The sequence below is a fragment of the Chrysemys picta genome, chromosome 6 (genome assembly GCF_011386835.1).
Source record: "Chrysemys picta bellii isolate R12L10 chromosome 6, ASM1138683v2, whole genome shotgun sequence".
Taxonomy (NCBI): domain Eukaryota; kingdom Metazoa; phylum Chordata; order Testudines; family Emydidae; genus Chrysemys; species Chrysemys picta.
In genome coordinates, this window is record NC_088796.1 from 92,404,663 (window position 1) to 92,422,281 (window position 17,619).

The following is a 17,619-nucleotide window of genomic DNA, read 5'->3' on the forward strand; positions in this document are numbered from 1 at the left end:
TTCAGTATAGCAGCTCCTGTTTTGTTAGATGAAAAAAGCTTGTGTGTGTGTGTGTGTGTGTGTGTGTATGTGTGTATATATATGTGTGTGTATGTGTGTATATATATGTGTGTGTATGTGTGTATATATATGTGTGTGTATGAATATGAATCACTTTGTGAGAGACAACAGGTAGCTAAGAGTTAAGAACTGTGTCAAGACCTCCTGGTTGTGCTCTTAGGGAAGTTGGTGGAAAGTGTCTCATTGACAACTATGGGAGTTGGATCTTGCCCTTATCCTGTAGGTTTGGATTTCACTGAGACTTGCTCTCCAGAAATCTGGTGAAAGATGTTGACTGTAAGGTAAAGCTACTGGAGAAATTAGACTTTACTTTTTATTCTGTAAAGCAAATCTTTGTCCTCAAATGGATGAGTATTCCTAGAATCCAGTTGGCAATTATTGAGAGTGCAGCCTGCTGCACAGCTGTCTAGACAGGGAAATTCATCAGTTTATAGAGACAGCTCTGCTTTTTATCACTTTTGTTTTAAACAAGATGCTTTTATTATAAACGTTGCCTCCAGAAAATAATTATATGTTGTAGGACTACTTCAGCCAGTCATTAAAGGAAATCATTCATCAGATCTTAGTGTAGTTTTTCACAATTTGGGCAAGTTTTTATCACAGCTAACATGTAGGAAATGATATGTATGTAGGGCAGCATTGCATGTCTCTAAACCTTCTTGATGCCTTGCCCTTACAGGGTGAATTCTCTCACTTGGTCTTGCTGGCAGCATTTGATTGCATTGATGATACCAAGCTCATGAAACAGCTAATCATATCTGTAAGTAGTTGAATTTTCCTAAAATATTCTATTAAATGTTACCAGTGCAATTAACAAAAAAGGTCATTCATACTTAGGATACTAATATATGACTTCTAGCCATGTTTTTCAAACTATTGTTTGTCTTGAGTTCTCTGTCTTTATTTCAATGCATACAGTAACGATTATAATTTTTCTTAGCATGAGGAGACCTTGGTAAAGGTTTTGAATGTTTAGGTAGTTTATATCCCCTTTACTACAGTCTTCAAACTAGATCTAAAATCTACTGGAAACCCTACTTTGTACTTCTGTTGACCTAGCTAGGGACTAGTTGTACTAGAAATTTAAAATATATTGAACTTCATTTCATTTATTGACTTTACAATATTTTGGACTTTCTCTTAACTGAAATTCTTCAAAATAGACTGCAAGTAATAGATGACTTTGAGAGCTCTCACTAGTTCAACTAAGTTTCTTCAGTGCTAGACTCGTAGAACAGATATTTCATTTGACCCATCTAAGGATTACACCCAAGCACTATGTAGTTCAGGGGTGAGCAAACTACAGCTCGCGGGCCGGATCCGTCCCCTCAGGGCTTTGGATCCGGCCCGTGGGATTGCCCCCCCATGGCACTGTGCCACTCCCGGAAGCAGCCAGCATCGCATCCCTGCGACCCCTGGGGGAGGAGCGGGGGCAGAGGGCTCCGCATGCTGCCCTCACCTCTGGGTTCCATACCCGAAGCTCCCATTGGCCGCGGTTCCCCGTTCCCAGCCAATGGGAGCTTTGGGTGTGGAACCCACAGGTGAGGGCAGCACGCGGAGCATTCTTTACCGCCCCTCCCAGGGGCCGCAGGAACATGGTGCCAGCTGCTTCCGGGAGTAGCGCGAGGCCAGGGCAGGAGGGAGGCTGCCTTAGCGGCACCGCTGCCACCCCAGAGCCGCTCCAGGTAAGCGGAGTCCGCACCCAAAACCCTTCTGCCACCCTGCACCCCAACCCCCTGCCGCACCCCAACCCCGTGCCCTGATCCCCCTCTTGCACCCCAAACCACTACCCTGAGCTGCCTGCCACACCCCACCTGCACCCCAAACCATTGCCCTGAGCCTCCTGCTGCACCCCACAGCCCTCCTCCACCGCAACCCCTTGCCCTGAGCCCCTTCCTGCACACCACGCTCCATCCTACACCCCGTACTCCTTCCCTCCCACACCCCATCCCCCTGCCCCAGCCCTACATTCATGGCCCTGCATGCAATTTCCCCAGGCAGATGTGGCCCTTGGGCTAAAAAGTTTGCCCATCCCTGATGTAGTTTCTTACTGCGCAACATTCTATTGTAATGAAGATTGTCTTTGGTAGAAATGTAGTGCAAATTGAAAAATAACGTTAAATTTGGATTTCTCAAAGTGGCAGAGATTTGTATTAAACTGTCAAGAGAAGTTGAAGAAACCTGGCCAAATGCCTGGGAAAGGTATAAGTGGTGTGTGGGGTTTTTTTTGTTTGTTTGAATTTTCTTGTGTAAAAAAAAAAAAAAACAAAGATTTTTGGTTCAGGTGATCAAAATATTAATCGGAGATAATGCCCAAGAATATCAGTTAGGACTAAAAATCAGCTCTTCTGATTAAAAATGAAGACCAATGGCTATTAGAGAGATGGCACTATATACCAGAGAGTAGGCAATGAGGTTTGACATGTAAAAGTCAAATTTAAAATTGGCTAAAGAATATTACAGTTTCAGGGCAAGTGCACCTGTATTCCTGCTCCATGGCCCAGCAAGGGCAACTTTATACTTTCAGCTCCCAGTTATCACCTCTCTTGAGTGGTGATGCGTGTTGTACTCCTCCTGACTGGATGCTGCACAGCTCCCTGCCTTACATTATGATATCCCCAGCTAGCCAGACTGCCTAAAAAGGCCAGTGCCTGTGGTTTGCTTTCTCTCTGAGGGCTATGACCAGTGTATTGCCCACAAGTATAGGTTACCACACCGCTCCTTCTAAGCAAATAAATTTATTCCTAAGGTAGAAGCATTACAGAGAAAACATAAAAACAATAAAGGAACCTATATGCATGTGAAAAAGCTTACCAGAGGTCACCCCAAACGCCAGTCTTGGCCTCTGGTAGGTTTCAGTTCTTCAAAACCCACAACTGGCTTTTCCCCTTTGGATACAAGTTCATCTCTCTTAGCTCCAGAACAGAGACTGGGCAGATCAGCTGTTTCTTTACTGATCTTGGCCTTCTGTAATAGATACTCAGCTAACAATGATCCTCCGTTCAGTGCATAGCTTCAAAAGGCTATTTTTTTGCATAACTCGAGTTGGGGAATTTGCTTTAATTCTCCCTAAGAATTCCACAGGAAATCAACTTAGAAGTTTGAAGACTACAGAAATGAAAAGCACATTATCTAATCCAGAAGCCAGTGCCAGATTAATACTTTGGATATCCTAAAGCAGTGTGTGTAAAATGTGCACATTTTTCCACTAAACAAAATTTTACCTGATTTTTGTGCATTTTCTTCATATTTGTATGTAATAACAAGAGCCTTGCTGTCTTCTGCCCAGTCACTCCCCTCCACCTCCACCTCCACCTCCCCCACCCCCAGCATAATCTTTATTAGCATGTTTTTTGGGAGACAAAAGGTGAAGAGGTACTGGTTCAATTGTTCACTTCATCTTTTACCAGCTGTTGTTGGAAGGATTTCCTTGGTGGAAACAAGGGATTTTAAAAAGCAGAAGGGTTACTTACAAACAGTATGGACTGTAAAATATACTGAAATTGCCCAGAGCTCCATAACACCATCCCTTTCGTTTCAGAAAATATAACTGAAATGTGCATTAATATTTACCATAAGTCTGCTGTACCAGTTTTTGAAAATTATTTGGCTAACGTACAGGGTATTAATTCTCCAGCAGTGTCCTGCACTTAGAAGGCAAAATCATATTGCCAACTTGCGTTGGGCACCGGCATTCTTGTTTACGTAATGATTTTTCCTAGCCAGCCATTAATCCCTCGGAAATACCCGCTGTATTTGTTGCTAATGCTTCAGTAAACTACAAGTGATAATGGTTATCCTCCCAGCAGAATTGTTACTTACAATTCATTATTGCTGCTGGATGTTGTCTGCCTAGCTGAATTCAGGATAACTTCTTTGTCTTCTTCCCCATCCTCAACTGTCCTCTGTGTGCTGGCTGCTGCACAGATGTACAATTGGTTGATAATCACACCTGATTACTCATGCAGTGTTGGCTATACTTGGGTGCTGTGATAATATGTTCCCTTTCATCTTTTGTCTGTTTGGATTGTAACTTCTTTGGGGCGAAGTCTGTCTCTTACTATGTGTTTGTACAGCACCTCACATAATGGGGCCCTGATTTCAGGATGTCTGAACACTATGGTAATGCAAATAATAATTTTGTACTTCTATTGTTTCTTCCATCCAAGGATATCAAAGCATTTTACAAACAAAAACTGAATATCAAAACTTGGTCTCATTCAGCACCATGCATTGACAAACCCACCTAGACGTTATACACTACTTAGGGTTTTGAATTGGATTATGTATCTATAAATTATGGCACCCATCTCCCTTTTCCCCAGCTTTCAGTCTGAAAATATTCAGCCCAGGCTTGTTGCTGAAAAGTATTCTTCCAGCAGTGTGTTATTGATGTTTGTGTATATTTACAGGAGATAAGTGGTTCTTTGCCTGATATTATAAACAACAAATATGGAAGGAAGGTCCTGTTGTACTTGCTAAGTCCAAGGGATCCTGCACATTTCTTACCAGAGATCGTCAAAATTCTGCAACAGGGAGATGGAAATGCTTACAGGTAACTAAGAAATGCATAACTGGCAGGCTGAAACAGTCCACCCATGTTTTCCCTACTCCAGCTTTTTGAACAGGACACTTAGTCATTGTTTTTGGTTTAATGACAGTGACAGTTTCTTTATGGAGATCAGTTACCACAATTCTTGGTTTCCAAATAATGTCATTAATTTTGCTGAGCGTTAATATTTTGCAGTTTCTATAACGTTTTATTTCTTCTCACTCTATAAATATATATACAAATCAGAACACCAAAATCAAATAAATGTCAGCTATCTGACAGAAATGGTAACAGTTGTGATGTGATTTCTGCATAGATATATACCTAATATATGCACATAATGACTGTATTTGGGTTGCAATAGTATTTCAGCTGTAAAAAGGAGAGGACAGATTTTACCCATTGCTAAACTTATTTAAGTCTCAGAACAGAGTTAAAGCCTTTTTTTTTGGATATTCATTATTGGTGTTCTAAGTTGTACAAGAGTAAACTTGAAATCTAGCAGTAAAAATGGAAGATTTTAGTTCTAATTCAGCCCCCCATATGGTCTAATTTAGATAATTGTTTAAAAAGCTGAACTGAGTTTTTCTTGAATAATTAATGCATTGCTCACTTATCTATATTTCTCCTTCGTGCATAAGCAGCCCTTCTTTAAGTGATGCCTTATCTGAGACCATAATAAACCAGTCTGGCAGGCCCAAGATAAACTGTGGGATTTTGATGGATATTTATTTTCCCATTCTGCTAGTTTAACCGTTACTGATGTTTATTAAATACTGAAGAGACGGCAATTTCAAAAGGATCTGTGAACAGTTTTCCTTACACAGTCTCTGTCAGAGCTTTGAGATGATAATGGCAGGACAAATAAGAATTAAAATGAAAGTGTGGAATTAGTGTATATGGCACATTGGCAATCACCTTGAAGTTAAAGACTACAGTGTCACCTGATTGGATATTTTCTCATTCTGGCTATTTTTAAAACCTCTAATGGTTATCCAAAGACCGTATTAAACCTGATTTGCTGTGGAATACAGAAAAGGGACTGTGTTTTAATTTGACCTTTTAATGAGGACATCATCTGTCTAAATAGCAAATATGGATTGAATTTATTTTTACATGATCTTTTATACAAAACAAGTTTTCTGCAATAATTAGACCACCGTATTGTGTATACTATTTCACCAGTAAAAAAGATTCAGATGTCCGCCGTTGCGAACTTTTAGAAGCCATTTCCCCGGCCTTGTTAGGTTATCTGCAAGAACATGCCCAAGAAGTGGTGATGGACAAAACTACTTGCGTGTTGGTGGCCGATATTTTAGGATCTGCTCTTGGTGATGTCCAGCCTGCCATGAATGCAATTGCTAGTTTGGCAGCAGAGGAGCTGGTTCCAGGTGGCAAAGATGGGCAGGTAGGTAATGCATCTAATACAGGGCAAGCAGTAGAGATATTGCTGTGAATTTGTTTCCATTGAATCATTTAAATAAGATTTACTACAATTACCTAACACATGCTTTATTGGCTGCACTCTGAAACTTTCCCTATTAATGGGAATCTGCACTTTCTGTTGCATTTTCTGGCCATGTCTTATGTATTTATGTATTGTAACTGCATTTGAAATAATGATGGCTTAACTAAGCATTTAATTTCTCTCCGAATTGGGTACTTAGTTCTTTGTGGTCTTGAATCTGCCAGACTAGTGTGTAAAAAGTCTTTCTATGACAGTGGATTTACACTTTTTGTGGGTGGCAGAAATGTATATTATACAGAATCTCTCAAGAGTTGTAGTGGTAGCAGTTAAATGAGACTATAAAGAATTGCTGCTCACAATGAAGATATTATCTTTATGTGAGGGAGTTCAATAGGCGTGAGCTACTAAATAAGCACACACCTGCACACAGGGAAGGGGCACCAAGATCCAGCTTCTCAACTTTCTGACAAGGAAAGAAGGTTGGATTTCTATAGCAGTTTATTGTAATATTGCTAACTTTATCAGTAAGCTAAAAGTCAGACTGTGCCTTCAGACATGCATGTGTGGTTTCCACAACCCTGTGGGACTCTAGGAAGAGCTGGGATCTAGAAGTATCCCAAGATTACAAGCTTTATTGATCAACCCCTCAGTCACAACACACAACCCTCTCGATAGACCCTTCAGTCACAATGCAAATGGCATCCTCACCATACTTTGTGATTGTGCAAGCATTTACAGTCCTCATTCCCCTGTCTTCCTTGAATGAAGTTTCAGCCAAATTGCTCTCACCCAGTTCCCCAAGTTAGCCTGATTTTGGGGAAGCAAAGATACTGCATTGTCCAGTTTTGGGATATAAAGCTGCATGTCGTCCATGTATTCATGGTACCCTAGCGAAAATCACCCCTCTATCTTCCCGTGTTTTTTCCATACACATTGAATGGCTCAGCACAGGGAGCTGGACTGGGTGAGCTCTTGATGTCCCTTCCAGCTGTACATGTCTATGATTCAGTGCATATGAGCTGTGAGATACTAGATCAATTGCAAGATTCTGCTGAAGATGGAGACAGCAAGTTGGTTTAATGATTAGGGATGGAAGTGAAATATAGTTCTTTATAAAATAAGAGCTGTTTTAAACCTCCTGTCTGTTCCAAGTTGAACTAGAACCAACTTATAAAAGTTCAGGACCACTAGTGTTCCTTGCCCTATGATGTCCAGACTGCCACCAAAGCACCTCACTGACTTACCTTTTCTAGTTGTGATTTCTCTCACCACCCATATCTCTGATATCCTTCTCTTTGCACATGACCCCCACTTCCACCATTTTATGACCAATCTGTGCTAGATTCCACATGGACCTCTTATATATTCCAACAAGCTCTGGATTTCCATATAAGCCATTCTTCAGTGCATGTCAGCTGGTGAAAATTTGGAAGAGCCACAGACTTGCATAGAGGCAGCTAGACCAGGAAACTACACTTATGTGTTAATGGGAAGTTGAAGGTGTGTTTGCGGGCCAGGGGAAAGGGTTGGCTAGTGAGGAGCAGAGGATGTAGTCTGTGCACTGAGAGTCTGAAATGAGGAATGGGTTGCATCTCCATAAGGTAATGTCTGAATAAGCATCCAAACACTTGCATTCTCATCTGTTTTGATATTTGCTCATTGTTAATAATGATCAAATAGCACAATATGATGTGTTGGGGGGGGGGGGGAGAGCAAGTTGGAATGTTTTTTATAAAATCTGACAATGTACTTTGCGTTTCAAGTATAAACGCACCAATACCTATGTGAAAGACTCCTGAGTCTAACAGTTACTCATTGATTTGTTTAAAGCTTCACATCGCAGAGCATCCAGCAGGCCATCTGGTTCTGAAATGGTTAATAGAGCAAGATGAAAAAATGAGAGCTAATGGAAGAGAAGGTAGGCTGGGAAATTCATCTTTAATAGACCATCTGTCAGCTTTCAGCATAATTAAACTCATTTTGAAAATTCAAACAAAAGATGGTTGTGTAGATTTTTAGATGTATCAGAATATATAAAAGGTGGCGAATAGGCAGTAAATAGTTTACATGTACATAAAAAGTATTTTGTCTCTGTGCAGTTGTGAGATGCTGTATGAATGAAGTGTTGGAAGCTAAGCTCACTTTTTCCATCAGAGGAGGTTGACCTGTTTTTTAGAAACATAAGATCCCAAATGTGCTTTGCTGGTATCAAGAGTGTATTCTATTCCTTTGCCATTTTACTTAATAAATTTTAGCATGTTAAAGGTATCTAGCATTTAAAAACATAGACAAGCTTGAAGATGGCATCTTTCTAATTAAAAGATTTGATGTTTTATTCCAGTTTATTAATATTGTGATCACCAGCTAAGCAGACCTGTAATTACTAGAGTGTATTTGTTACTGCTGCTGGATTACCACTTTCATTAGAAAATTTCACCTCAAACATAGGACATCTCTGCTATTTTATGGCACAGATGTTGTCATCCGGAATGTAATCTTTAAAAAATTAATTCAGCATTTTGTTACAGAGCAACAAAATCTAGCACCCCGTGGATTTTTTTCAACCTAGCCTAAGATGTCTTTCTACCATCTTAGTAAAAATAATCTTTTTATGCAAAACTTGTATGTATTTTTATTTATTTATTTATTTTTACTGTGAGCCTGGCACCACTAGGTATCTCGAATGCAACTTTGGAAAACAGATTATGTAGTGTGCCTGGTTTTTATTGGAGCTAGTTGGAATATTTTGGAGGAAATATGTTACTTCATGGAACAGGTGGAAATTTATTGGCTTTGACTAAATTTTCCTACGGAAGGATTGAGAGAGAGAGAAAAAATGTGCACACAAGCTCTCAGGTTCCAGTCTGCAAACCAATGCAGAACTAAAACAGATTTCGAAAGTTGCTGTGAAACAATTGTCCTACTGACAGCTCAAATTTTTTTTGCAATGTTTAATTGTCTTATTTGCGACAATTTTCATGCAACTTTGTTCAACCCCTGCTACAATTTTCTTTCAAAGGCAATTCATAGAAATCCCTATTAGTATGGGCTCACAGTTTTTACCAGATGACTGCTTCTAATGCTGATATAAAAGCTGAGATAGAGTTCAGGTGTATATGGAGTGGACATTACTAGGCTTTTTTTGTGCATTAATTATATTGGTCTATGTTTAATACTTTTTTGGGGGGTCTCGCTATAGTTCTGATATCTACTGTTCCCTGTCAGAGTTTAGGTTGGCGCAGTTTTAATTCCTTATTAGTATTGAATTAGAACTTTTTGTCACATTCAAAAGGTTAAATTTTATCTGAATATCTTTTATCTACCAGCCTAATTTAGATAATTGGTAGTTGATCAGTCCTTAATGTGCAGTTCTACTCTGTAAAGTGACTTTAAAATGGAATTCAGTGTTTATAGTTTCTCAGTTTCAAGATCAAATTTGATAATGTTACAAGTTAAATGTTTTTCTAAAGGCCACTTGTGCAAACTCAGCCTTGGGATCTGAAAGTCACACTGCGCTCTTCCCTTCTTACACATCACCAGTAGCAATGGTTTTACAGGACCAGTTGTGCCCTCGGGGACAAGTGTGTAAACTCTATTGCTCCAGTGGGATTGAACAGAGGCAACTGAAGGCCCGTAATTGGAATAAATTTAAATAATTCCGTTGGCAATGCATGAGAAGGGGTAGAACTTTCTTACTCTTAGCCATGCTGATAGCAGGGATAACAGTTGCAAAACTCGATGGGCTTGTTTTGGTCATGTAAGTAAGTGATGATGATTGAATGCCCCCAGGAGGCAGATCTTTTCAGTAGCAAGGCATCCTTTACCCAGTTCCTTTTCAGTGTAGAAACATGGTTTTAAACATGAATACCTTTTGGTACTCTGTTAAACAATGAAATAGTAGAAAGAAACAAATGTGTGTCTGTCTTTATACCAGTGAGTTTTCATACAATTCAGTGTTGCTACTGTCTAATTAGTTCTGCACATTGCTTAAAATTAGTCTCACGTTTGCAAAGGTATTGACTTTATTGAATAGTCAATTATTTTGAGAGTAAGCAAGAGCTTCTAAATATAGAGTGGATTAAAATGTTTGATTAAAGCACTGTTACAGAGGACTTTTGAATAGGCCACGTTGCGTAATTTTGCCTTGCTCTTTTTTCCCCTCCAATAGGATGTTTTGCAAGAACATTGGTGGAATGTGTCAGCCTTAAGAATATGAAGTCCTGGGCAGAAGTAAATCGAGGTGCCATGATTCTTTGTTGGTATGTAAGACATGTGTCTGTTTCTAATTGGGTACCGTTGTTTAATTCTTATACAGAGAATGGCATTCAAGTTTTCAACCAAAATAAGTCAGTTTTCACGCACTTATGTACTTGCTTTTAATTGTGGTGTTTACAAGCAGGCTGTAGAGCAGTGGTGGGCAACCTACATCCCGCAGGTTTCACGCGGCCCATCAGGGTAATCCACTGGCAGGCTGCAAGACAGTGTTTACATTGACCGTCTGCAGGCACGGTGGCCCACAGCTCCCAGTGGCCACGGTTCGCCATTCCCGGTCAATGAGAACTCTGGGAAGTGGCGACCAGCACGTCTCAGTGGCCCGCGCTGCTTCCTGCAGCTCCCATTGGCCAGGAACAGCGAACCACGGCCACTGGGACCTGCGGACGGCCGTGCCTGCGGACGGTCAATGTAAACACTGTCTCGTGGCCCACCAATTACCCTGATGGGCCGTGTGTTGCCCACAACTGCTGTAGAGAATAACACTTGGCACGTGCAAGCACAGACCAAACCTATTAGTTCCCTGAGCTCAGGCTTTGGTACTGCTATGAAATAGCTCTGTGCTGAAAAAGCCTTCTAGAGATTGAAAAACGTATTTATTTCTAACACTGTGCCCACCAGTGTCCCTACCGCATGTATGGAAATTCTGAAACAATATGCCAGTATATACTAAATATGTTTTGTTCTTGCATGTACCTGTATTCAAAGGTAGCAAACAGGTATTCGGGCATCTTCTGTAAAATGTTATACAGGCTGTCTCTCAAGGCCTGAGGTATTGGAGATATGTTTGTGTTGTACTTCCTGGGCTGGAGGGGTGGTGGTTCTTAGAGTAAGCCATGCAGAAGTGTATTATGTGCCAACCTGCTCTCTGTAATAAAGTCATGAGCCATAAAGCTCACTGTCTTCCTCACCTCCCCAGGATGAGACTATCACACCAAACATCCTACTTTGCTTATTAATACATTTGTTGGCATTTAGTAAATAGGTGTCAGTTTCACTTCATAATAGAAACTTTCAGTGTGACATCAGGGAAATCTGGAAATTGGTGGCTTAATAAACCTTAAACATCTAATTTGTGAAGTTTCAAAACCCTCAGTTCAGCAGAGATAACAAGTTACCTGATTAGCTTTTCATAAGTATCTGACAGAACTGAGTCAAACATACCTGGTAACTCGTAAGTAGACAACATATCCTATCAGACTGATTCTGTAGATAATTAGAAACCATTTAAGTGATAAAATGTGATTATTGTGATCCAAGTTCAGTTTTAATTCTGTTTTGCAAACTTCAGTAGGGTTGCTGTTGATGGGAATTGGTAGTGTAACATACTATTTGTGTACAAACAAATTTAGTAAACTCTGCATTGTGATAAAATTGTTTGACCTAGAAAGAGTTTTCACATCTTTTTTTCCTTAGCTTTTTATAAACAGACCCGTAATGTTTGATGAGCACATTTAATTCCTTTAAATTCTCTAATCCTGCACACAGATATTCAGTAGGATTTGTGTAGAATGATTTGTACATTGACAGTATGTTGTTACTTAACATTTGTCCTTAACTTAGGGCTTTGAGATTTGTTTAAAAGATTAACTCATCCCTGGTGCCATTGGCAGTTTTCTTTATATATGTACCCGCTATTGAATTATTTTGATCCTACACATTAGAGCGTTCAAGAAATTAATGTCTATCTTCACCCTTCACTTTTTAATGATTAAGGCTAAGATTTTCTCATGGATATTTTTAGTAAAAGTCACGGACAGGTCACGGGCAATAAAGAAAAATTCCTGGAAGCCCGTGACCTGTCCCTGACTTTTTACTAAAAATATCCATGAGAAAATGGCAAGGGGCTGGATGTTTGGGAGCTCCAGGTGCCCCTGTCCCCCCTTCCCATATGGCTGCGGGGGTGCCCCTGCCCGGATGGGGAGCTGCGGGGATGCCTCCACTGCCCATGGCGGCTCGGAGGTTGAGGGCTTTCTTCTACCTCCACGGCTCCCTGCCACTGCGGGAGGCAGTGGGACCCTGCAGCTCCCAGCCACCAGGGCTGAAGTCACGGTGGTCTTTGGAAGCAGGGCCGGCTCCAGGCACCAGCACAGGAAGCAGGTGCTTGGGGCGGCCAATGGAAAGGGGCGGCACGTCTGGGTCTTCGGCGGGAATTCAACGACAGGTCCCTCAGTCCCTCTCGGAGTGAAGGACTTGCCGCCGAAGAATGAAGCAGCGCGGTAGAGCTGCCGCCGGCTTTATCTTTTTTCCCCCTCCGCTTCGCCGCTTGGGGCGGCAAAACAGCTGGAGCCGGCCCTGTTTGGAAGTCACGGATTCCGTGACTTCCGCAACAAAATGGTAGCCTTAATGATGATTCAGATATCACTGTTGTAGAGTGTGGTAGTCACATTGACTTTTTGATTTAAAAAAAATAAATAAATCTGTACCTTTTATAGGTACTGTGTCTAAAATCATATGACTGTACATGTGTTCCGTCAAATATACATAATTCACTTTGATTTAATAATTTGTAGACTGCCACATTTCCTTCTCTGAATTCTCCTGGAAAATGACCATGCCTTGTCACTAGTGTTAAGAGAAACTGGATAAATCACAGGATTTGTAATGGATATGGGACCTTTTAATTGCTAGGTCACCAGTTCAGGTCAGTAGTGATTGAAACATTGATTGGTGCCCTGACAGTTTGTAGTTTCAGTTAATTTCCTAGTAGACAAGCATCCACCCCTCAAACCTCACAACAGTTAGTGCTAACTGTGACATGCTTGGTAGTAGTCTCAGTGGAGAGATCAAGGACAGAATGTGAAGGGGAGACCTTACCTCCCCCAAGAGCTGGTAATTTGGGTCATGATTGAAGAAAGTGGTTTGGGAAGCCTGGATTACTGTTGCTCTGTGGTTACAGAGAGGAATTCGTTTTCCAAGATTGCCAATCCAACATCTTTCAGCAATACTAAAATCTAACCCCTCCCCAAAGGAGAGGGACACACATACACACTGGTTATAAGTATGTAGTTTCCTCTTGTACTAGAATTTCTAGGTTTTCATCACAAATTAATCCTTGTAGATAGGAATTCTTTAAAGTGCTTCACATTTATTTATTCGTTTGTTAATTAATGAATTACAACTTTCAGGTTTTTATCAGCTCTTCATACATTTTTATTTTTGTTGTTGTTGTTGTAGGATGCTCAGAGCAACTTGACAAGCTGCTTTTTTCCCGCCATTTTACCTTCCGTAATGTGCAATAATTAATCTTATCCATGCTTAATTGCTTTTAGTCTAAAGATGCTGCCTAAATTATACAGCACTGTTAAGCTCAAAAGTACCTTAATCAGATACGGGTAATGACTGCAAAATTTTTTTATATAAAATATTTAAAATGTATTGAAATACAAAAAACAAAACAAAGATGTATATATAAAAGGTGCCCCTGATATTTCTGTCAATTTCTTCTTTTGCCAGTAAGGGAGCCCAAATGGCTGTAGGATTTTATCTGTCTTCTGTTTGTTCCGGTTTTAAAAGTGCCTTTCTGCCTGTAGAAGTTGATTTTTTGTTCATTTTTTGTTGGTTTATAGAAGCATCTATTCACATGCCTATCTAAATCTCTGCTTTACCAATCCAATTCACTTGGAGGTCTTGGCTTTGATATTTATAGAAGCTTAAATTGCTGCCCTATTTTGTGTGTCAAATGTGCATTCTGTTAATCACCATAGCATGTGCTGAACACTTCTGATATTTTTGTCACTCTTGATGGACTGGATTTTATAATGGAGAATCAGAGGTCTCCTGGTTCTGATCGCAGACTGGTGTAAATTAGGCGTAGCTCTATTGAAGTGTAAGTGGAGCTATGCGAGTGTTCAGCTAGTGTAAGATCAGAATCCAGTTCACTTGTGCACAGAGTGCAACTTCCTATCGCTCAGAATTAAAATTATATGGAACCACTACATGAATGATACTATTCTCTTTAAGTTCTTATACTTCTACTGTCGCCATGGTATTTGAATGCCTAATAACCTGGCCATAAGGATTATATCCAGTATTGAGAGATCGTGAAAAAAATGTGCATCAACAAATGTCAAGAATTAAAGGCATAGCTTTTAGAATTCCTGTATATTGTATAGACAAAACACATAGCTTTTTATGCCAGTAAGAGGTCTTATGAGTCAGAGGACAACATATATTTTGCCCCTTTGGAGTACATAATTGCAAATATTCAGCAATTATTCTCTTTAAACAATATGGGGACCAGAAATTCCTTTTCAGTGTGTTTAATTCAAAAAGCTTGCACACCGCTATACAAAACTTGGCTCATATAAACAGTTGATAAATACAACTTTTAATTAGAAATTTATAAGAAGCAGTCCAGAGTGGATTACACTGTAATATGCTCTTTGTCCCAAATGTTAAACCATACCAGTTTCTCCTTGCTATTCACCCTATAGAATGTGTTAATTTTCTACATACTTGACATGTTTTGTCAGTGTCCTGCTTCTCTTGCTCCTTACTAGTTTGTGTTGCTTGTAGATAGGCCATATGAATATGACCTATATCTGTGTGTGTGTTTTTTTTTTTTTTTTTTTTAAGAAACAAAGCTCCTCCTTAGATTGTAAGAGAACTTCTAGTTATAACTAAAAACTTAACAGAAATTCCCAGTGGGACTTGTAATTCTTTGACTATGGACTTCTATCTCAGAATAGTGTAGCTGAAAATAGACCTGCTCTTTATTGGATGTGGCATGGCTTCCTGCCTCTTGTACCATCAGCCTCGGCGGGATTTTAGGTCCTAGGGAGAAGACAGATATGTATATAAACAAGCTATATTAATTCCTCTTTTCACATTCCATGCAGCTTGGTCTATTTATCCTTGTTAAGAATCTAACAAATTAACAAGAGGTTATAGTTGGCTAATCGCAAGTTCATGGTAAAAACCATAGAAGTTGGAGATCTTTAATATCTGTTGTCATTCAGGCCATCTCCCCGCCAATGGATGTTTGTTCCTCATAGTGTAAAGTCCTAAGCAACAGGGCATCCTACTGCTGCTTACCTAGGTGAAAAGGTTCTGTAGACTAACTTCACTGCTGGGAAGCTTTTTTCCTGATGATCATCCTAAATGTTTTCTTTCTTAATTTCATCCTATTCCTATTAGTTATACATCCTTAGCACTGCTGAAATAATGCTACTTTTCAGTGAGGAAGCTGGCTTTCCAGGTAAAGTTCTGTGGTCCTGAAGTATAGGAATCCCAGAGCATCGGGTAGAGACTACTAGATCCACTATAGAGCTATGCCATCATCTGCTGTGTTTTCCTGGTGGAATTGCTGACATATTTTTGTGTGTGTCTGGCCTGAAGTGGGTTTCTTTTTAAATAGTTAATGATTTTATTTATACTGTCTGACGTTATTTTATTTGACCTAAACGTTGACCTTTGAAATACAATGTTTTCTCCCCCTTTCTTGTAGCCTTCTCCGAAGCACAGATCAAGAAGTGGCAAATAAAGTCAAAGGAGGACTAAAAAGCCTCATTCCGCAATTGAAATGCAATAAAAATGTAAAAGGAATAGAGGCTCTGCTAGAGACGTTAACTTCCTAATTTAAATGAGGTTCAGAAAGACGAGTTTCTTATCATTGTAACCAAATACAAGTCAGTGGAGGTTTTGCACAGTGTTTGATTATTTTTGTAATATCCTTTGTAAAAGTGTATTTGTAAATTAAACTGTTTTTAAAATGATTTGGCTGTTCTGCTCATAATTCCAGTTGTCTCTAGTTTCAGAACCTGAATGACACTGAATCATCAGGGGATTTTAAGCTCCAGCAGACTAATAACAGCTTATCAAGACATCTGAACATCTAGCTCAAAATTTAAATCTCTGCTTGTTTTTCCCATTATCTTGTATAAAATCGATTTATACTGCTAATAATTATATATACTTCTTTTAAAAGTGATCACCTAATTACTGTATAAACTGAAACACATCTTCTGGAGATATTCTTATTTACTGGACAAATCCATCCGTTCTTAATAATGATCTTCTCCATCTGGCTGACATTGTTTTAAAAAAACAAACCAAAACAAAATCCTGCCCTGTCCTGTTGAACAGAGATGGATGTGACATGCACAGTTAGAGAGCTCCTGATAGTAGCTCTCAAAAATTGCTTTGGCTTTGCAAATAGATCTGAAAGGGGTCAATAGTTATTTGTAATGGGTTATGCAGATTTCTTACCGGCAAGATGCTTTTTCAGCTTAACATTTGAGGTGTTCAGCAAATGGAATTTTCTGTTTGTCTCCTCCTTTTAGTGGAAACAAAAATGAATTTAATGAGCACATTAAATTTACTTACAATTACTGTTGGCTGATAAATTTTAACTAGCCTTGAGAAAGTAGAAAGGTACAGTGCTGCCAACCACAACATGCATATAATCTCTTGGCACAGCAGAATGTAGAAATATGAAATAAAACACAGGGTAATCACATCTGGCACAGGATTAATTCATTTCCTTATAGGTTATATCCTTGGCTAGTATTTGAGCACTTGCTCTCGTGAGCAGTCCCAGTGAAGTCATTGAGAGTAAGGCATGCAGGATCCAAGCCCTAGTGTTTGAGCCCATCCCTGCTCCTAGTAAATTTGTGGAATATGGTAACTTACTTTTCTGAGAGCAGCACTGGGCCCATAGTTAGTGAAATACTGTTGTGGTTTTAATCTCCCCAAAATGAGAAAACTCAGGGTTAAGATTTGCAGTGTGACAGTATATTTACCTCCTATACTTGTGCAATTGCAGCTTTTAATTACATGAAGGTATAAGTCAGGAAATGTAACATAGTAGCTGCAAGTATTTATATTAAAAGTATATGTCAGTAATGCAGGCTCAGAAATTATCACTTGAAGGATGAAATTTTGAAATGGCTTGAAACTTTCAGTGATGTTGAAGGGCTGTATATTAAAAATTTGCTATATTTATAACTGCAAATATTTAGCCATTGTTTTCTGGTAAAATATAACTTCCTTTGGTTTCAGATAATGAATAATATAACATTGATTGATTGTAAATTGTATAGCTGTTACTGAATTGAAATGCATGACAAATTAGTTTGAGATAAGCTCCACCCGGAGCCTGCACCCCTGAGCTTCTCCACCCGCCCCAACCTCCTGCTGCAGCCCTGATCCCCCTCCTGCCCTCTGAACCCCTCATTCCCAGCCCGGAGCACCCTCCTGCACCCCAAACCCAGCCTCATCCCAGAGCCCGCACCCCCAGTTGGAGCCCGAACCCCCGCACCCTACT

The 17,619-nt window shown here is 39.8% G+C and overlaps 1 protein-coding gene across 4 annotated transcripts in view; it reads left to right on the forward strand.

Moving 5' to 3' along the window:
- PUM3 (pumilio RNA binding family member 3) overlaps positions 1 to 16,069 on the forward strand; it is a 36,596-nt gene extending 20,527 nt beyond the window's left edge. For all 4 annotated transcript variants that reach the window (XM_005296777.5, XM_005296780.5, XM_005296778.5 and 1 more), the window contains exons 13-18: positions 740 to 820; positions 4,473 to 4,615; positions 5,798 to 6,020; positions 7,911 to 7,998; positions 10,249 to 10,339; positions 15,802 to 16,069. In XM_005296777.5, the coding sequence (XP_005296834.3) occupies positions 740 to 820; positions 4,473 to 4,615; positions 5,798 to 6,020; positions 7,911 to 7,998; positions 10,249 to 10,339; positions 15,802 to 15,931 (756 nt within the window). In that variant the 3' untranslated portion in view covers positions 15,932 to 16,069. The remainder of the gene's footprint in view (positions 1 to 739; positions 821 to 4,472; positions 4,616 to 5,797; positions 6,021 to 7,910; positions 7,999 to 10,248; positions 10,340 to 15,801) is intronic.
- The last annotated feature ends 1,550 nt before the right edge of the window (positions 16,070 to 17,619 follow it).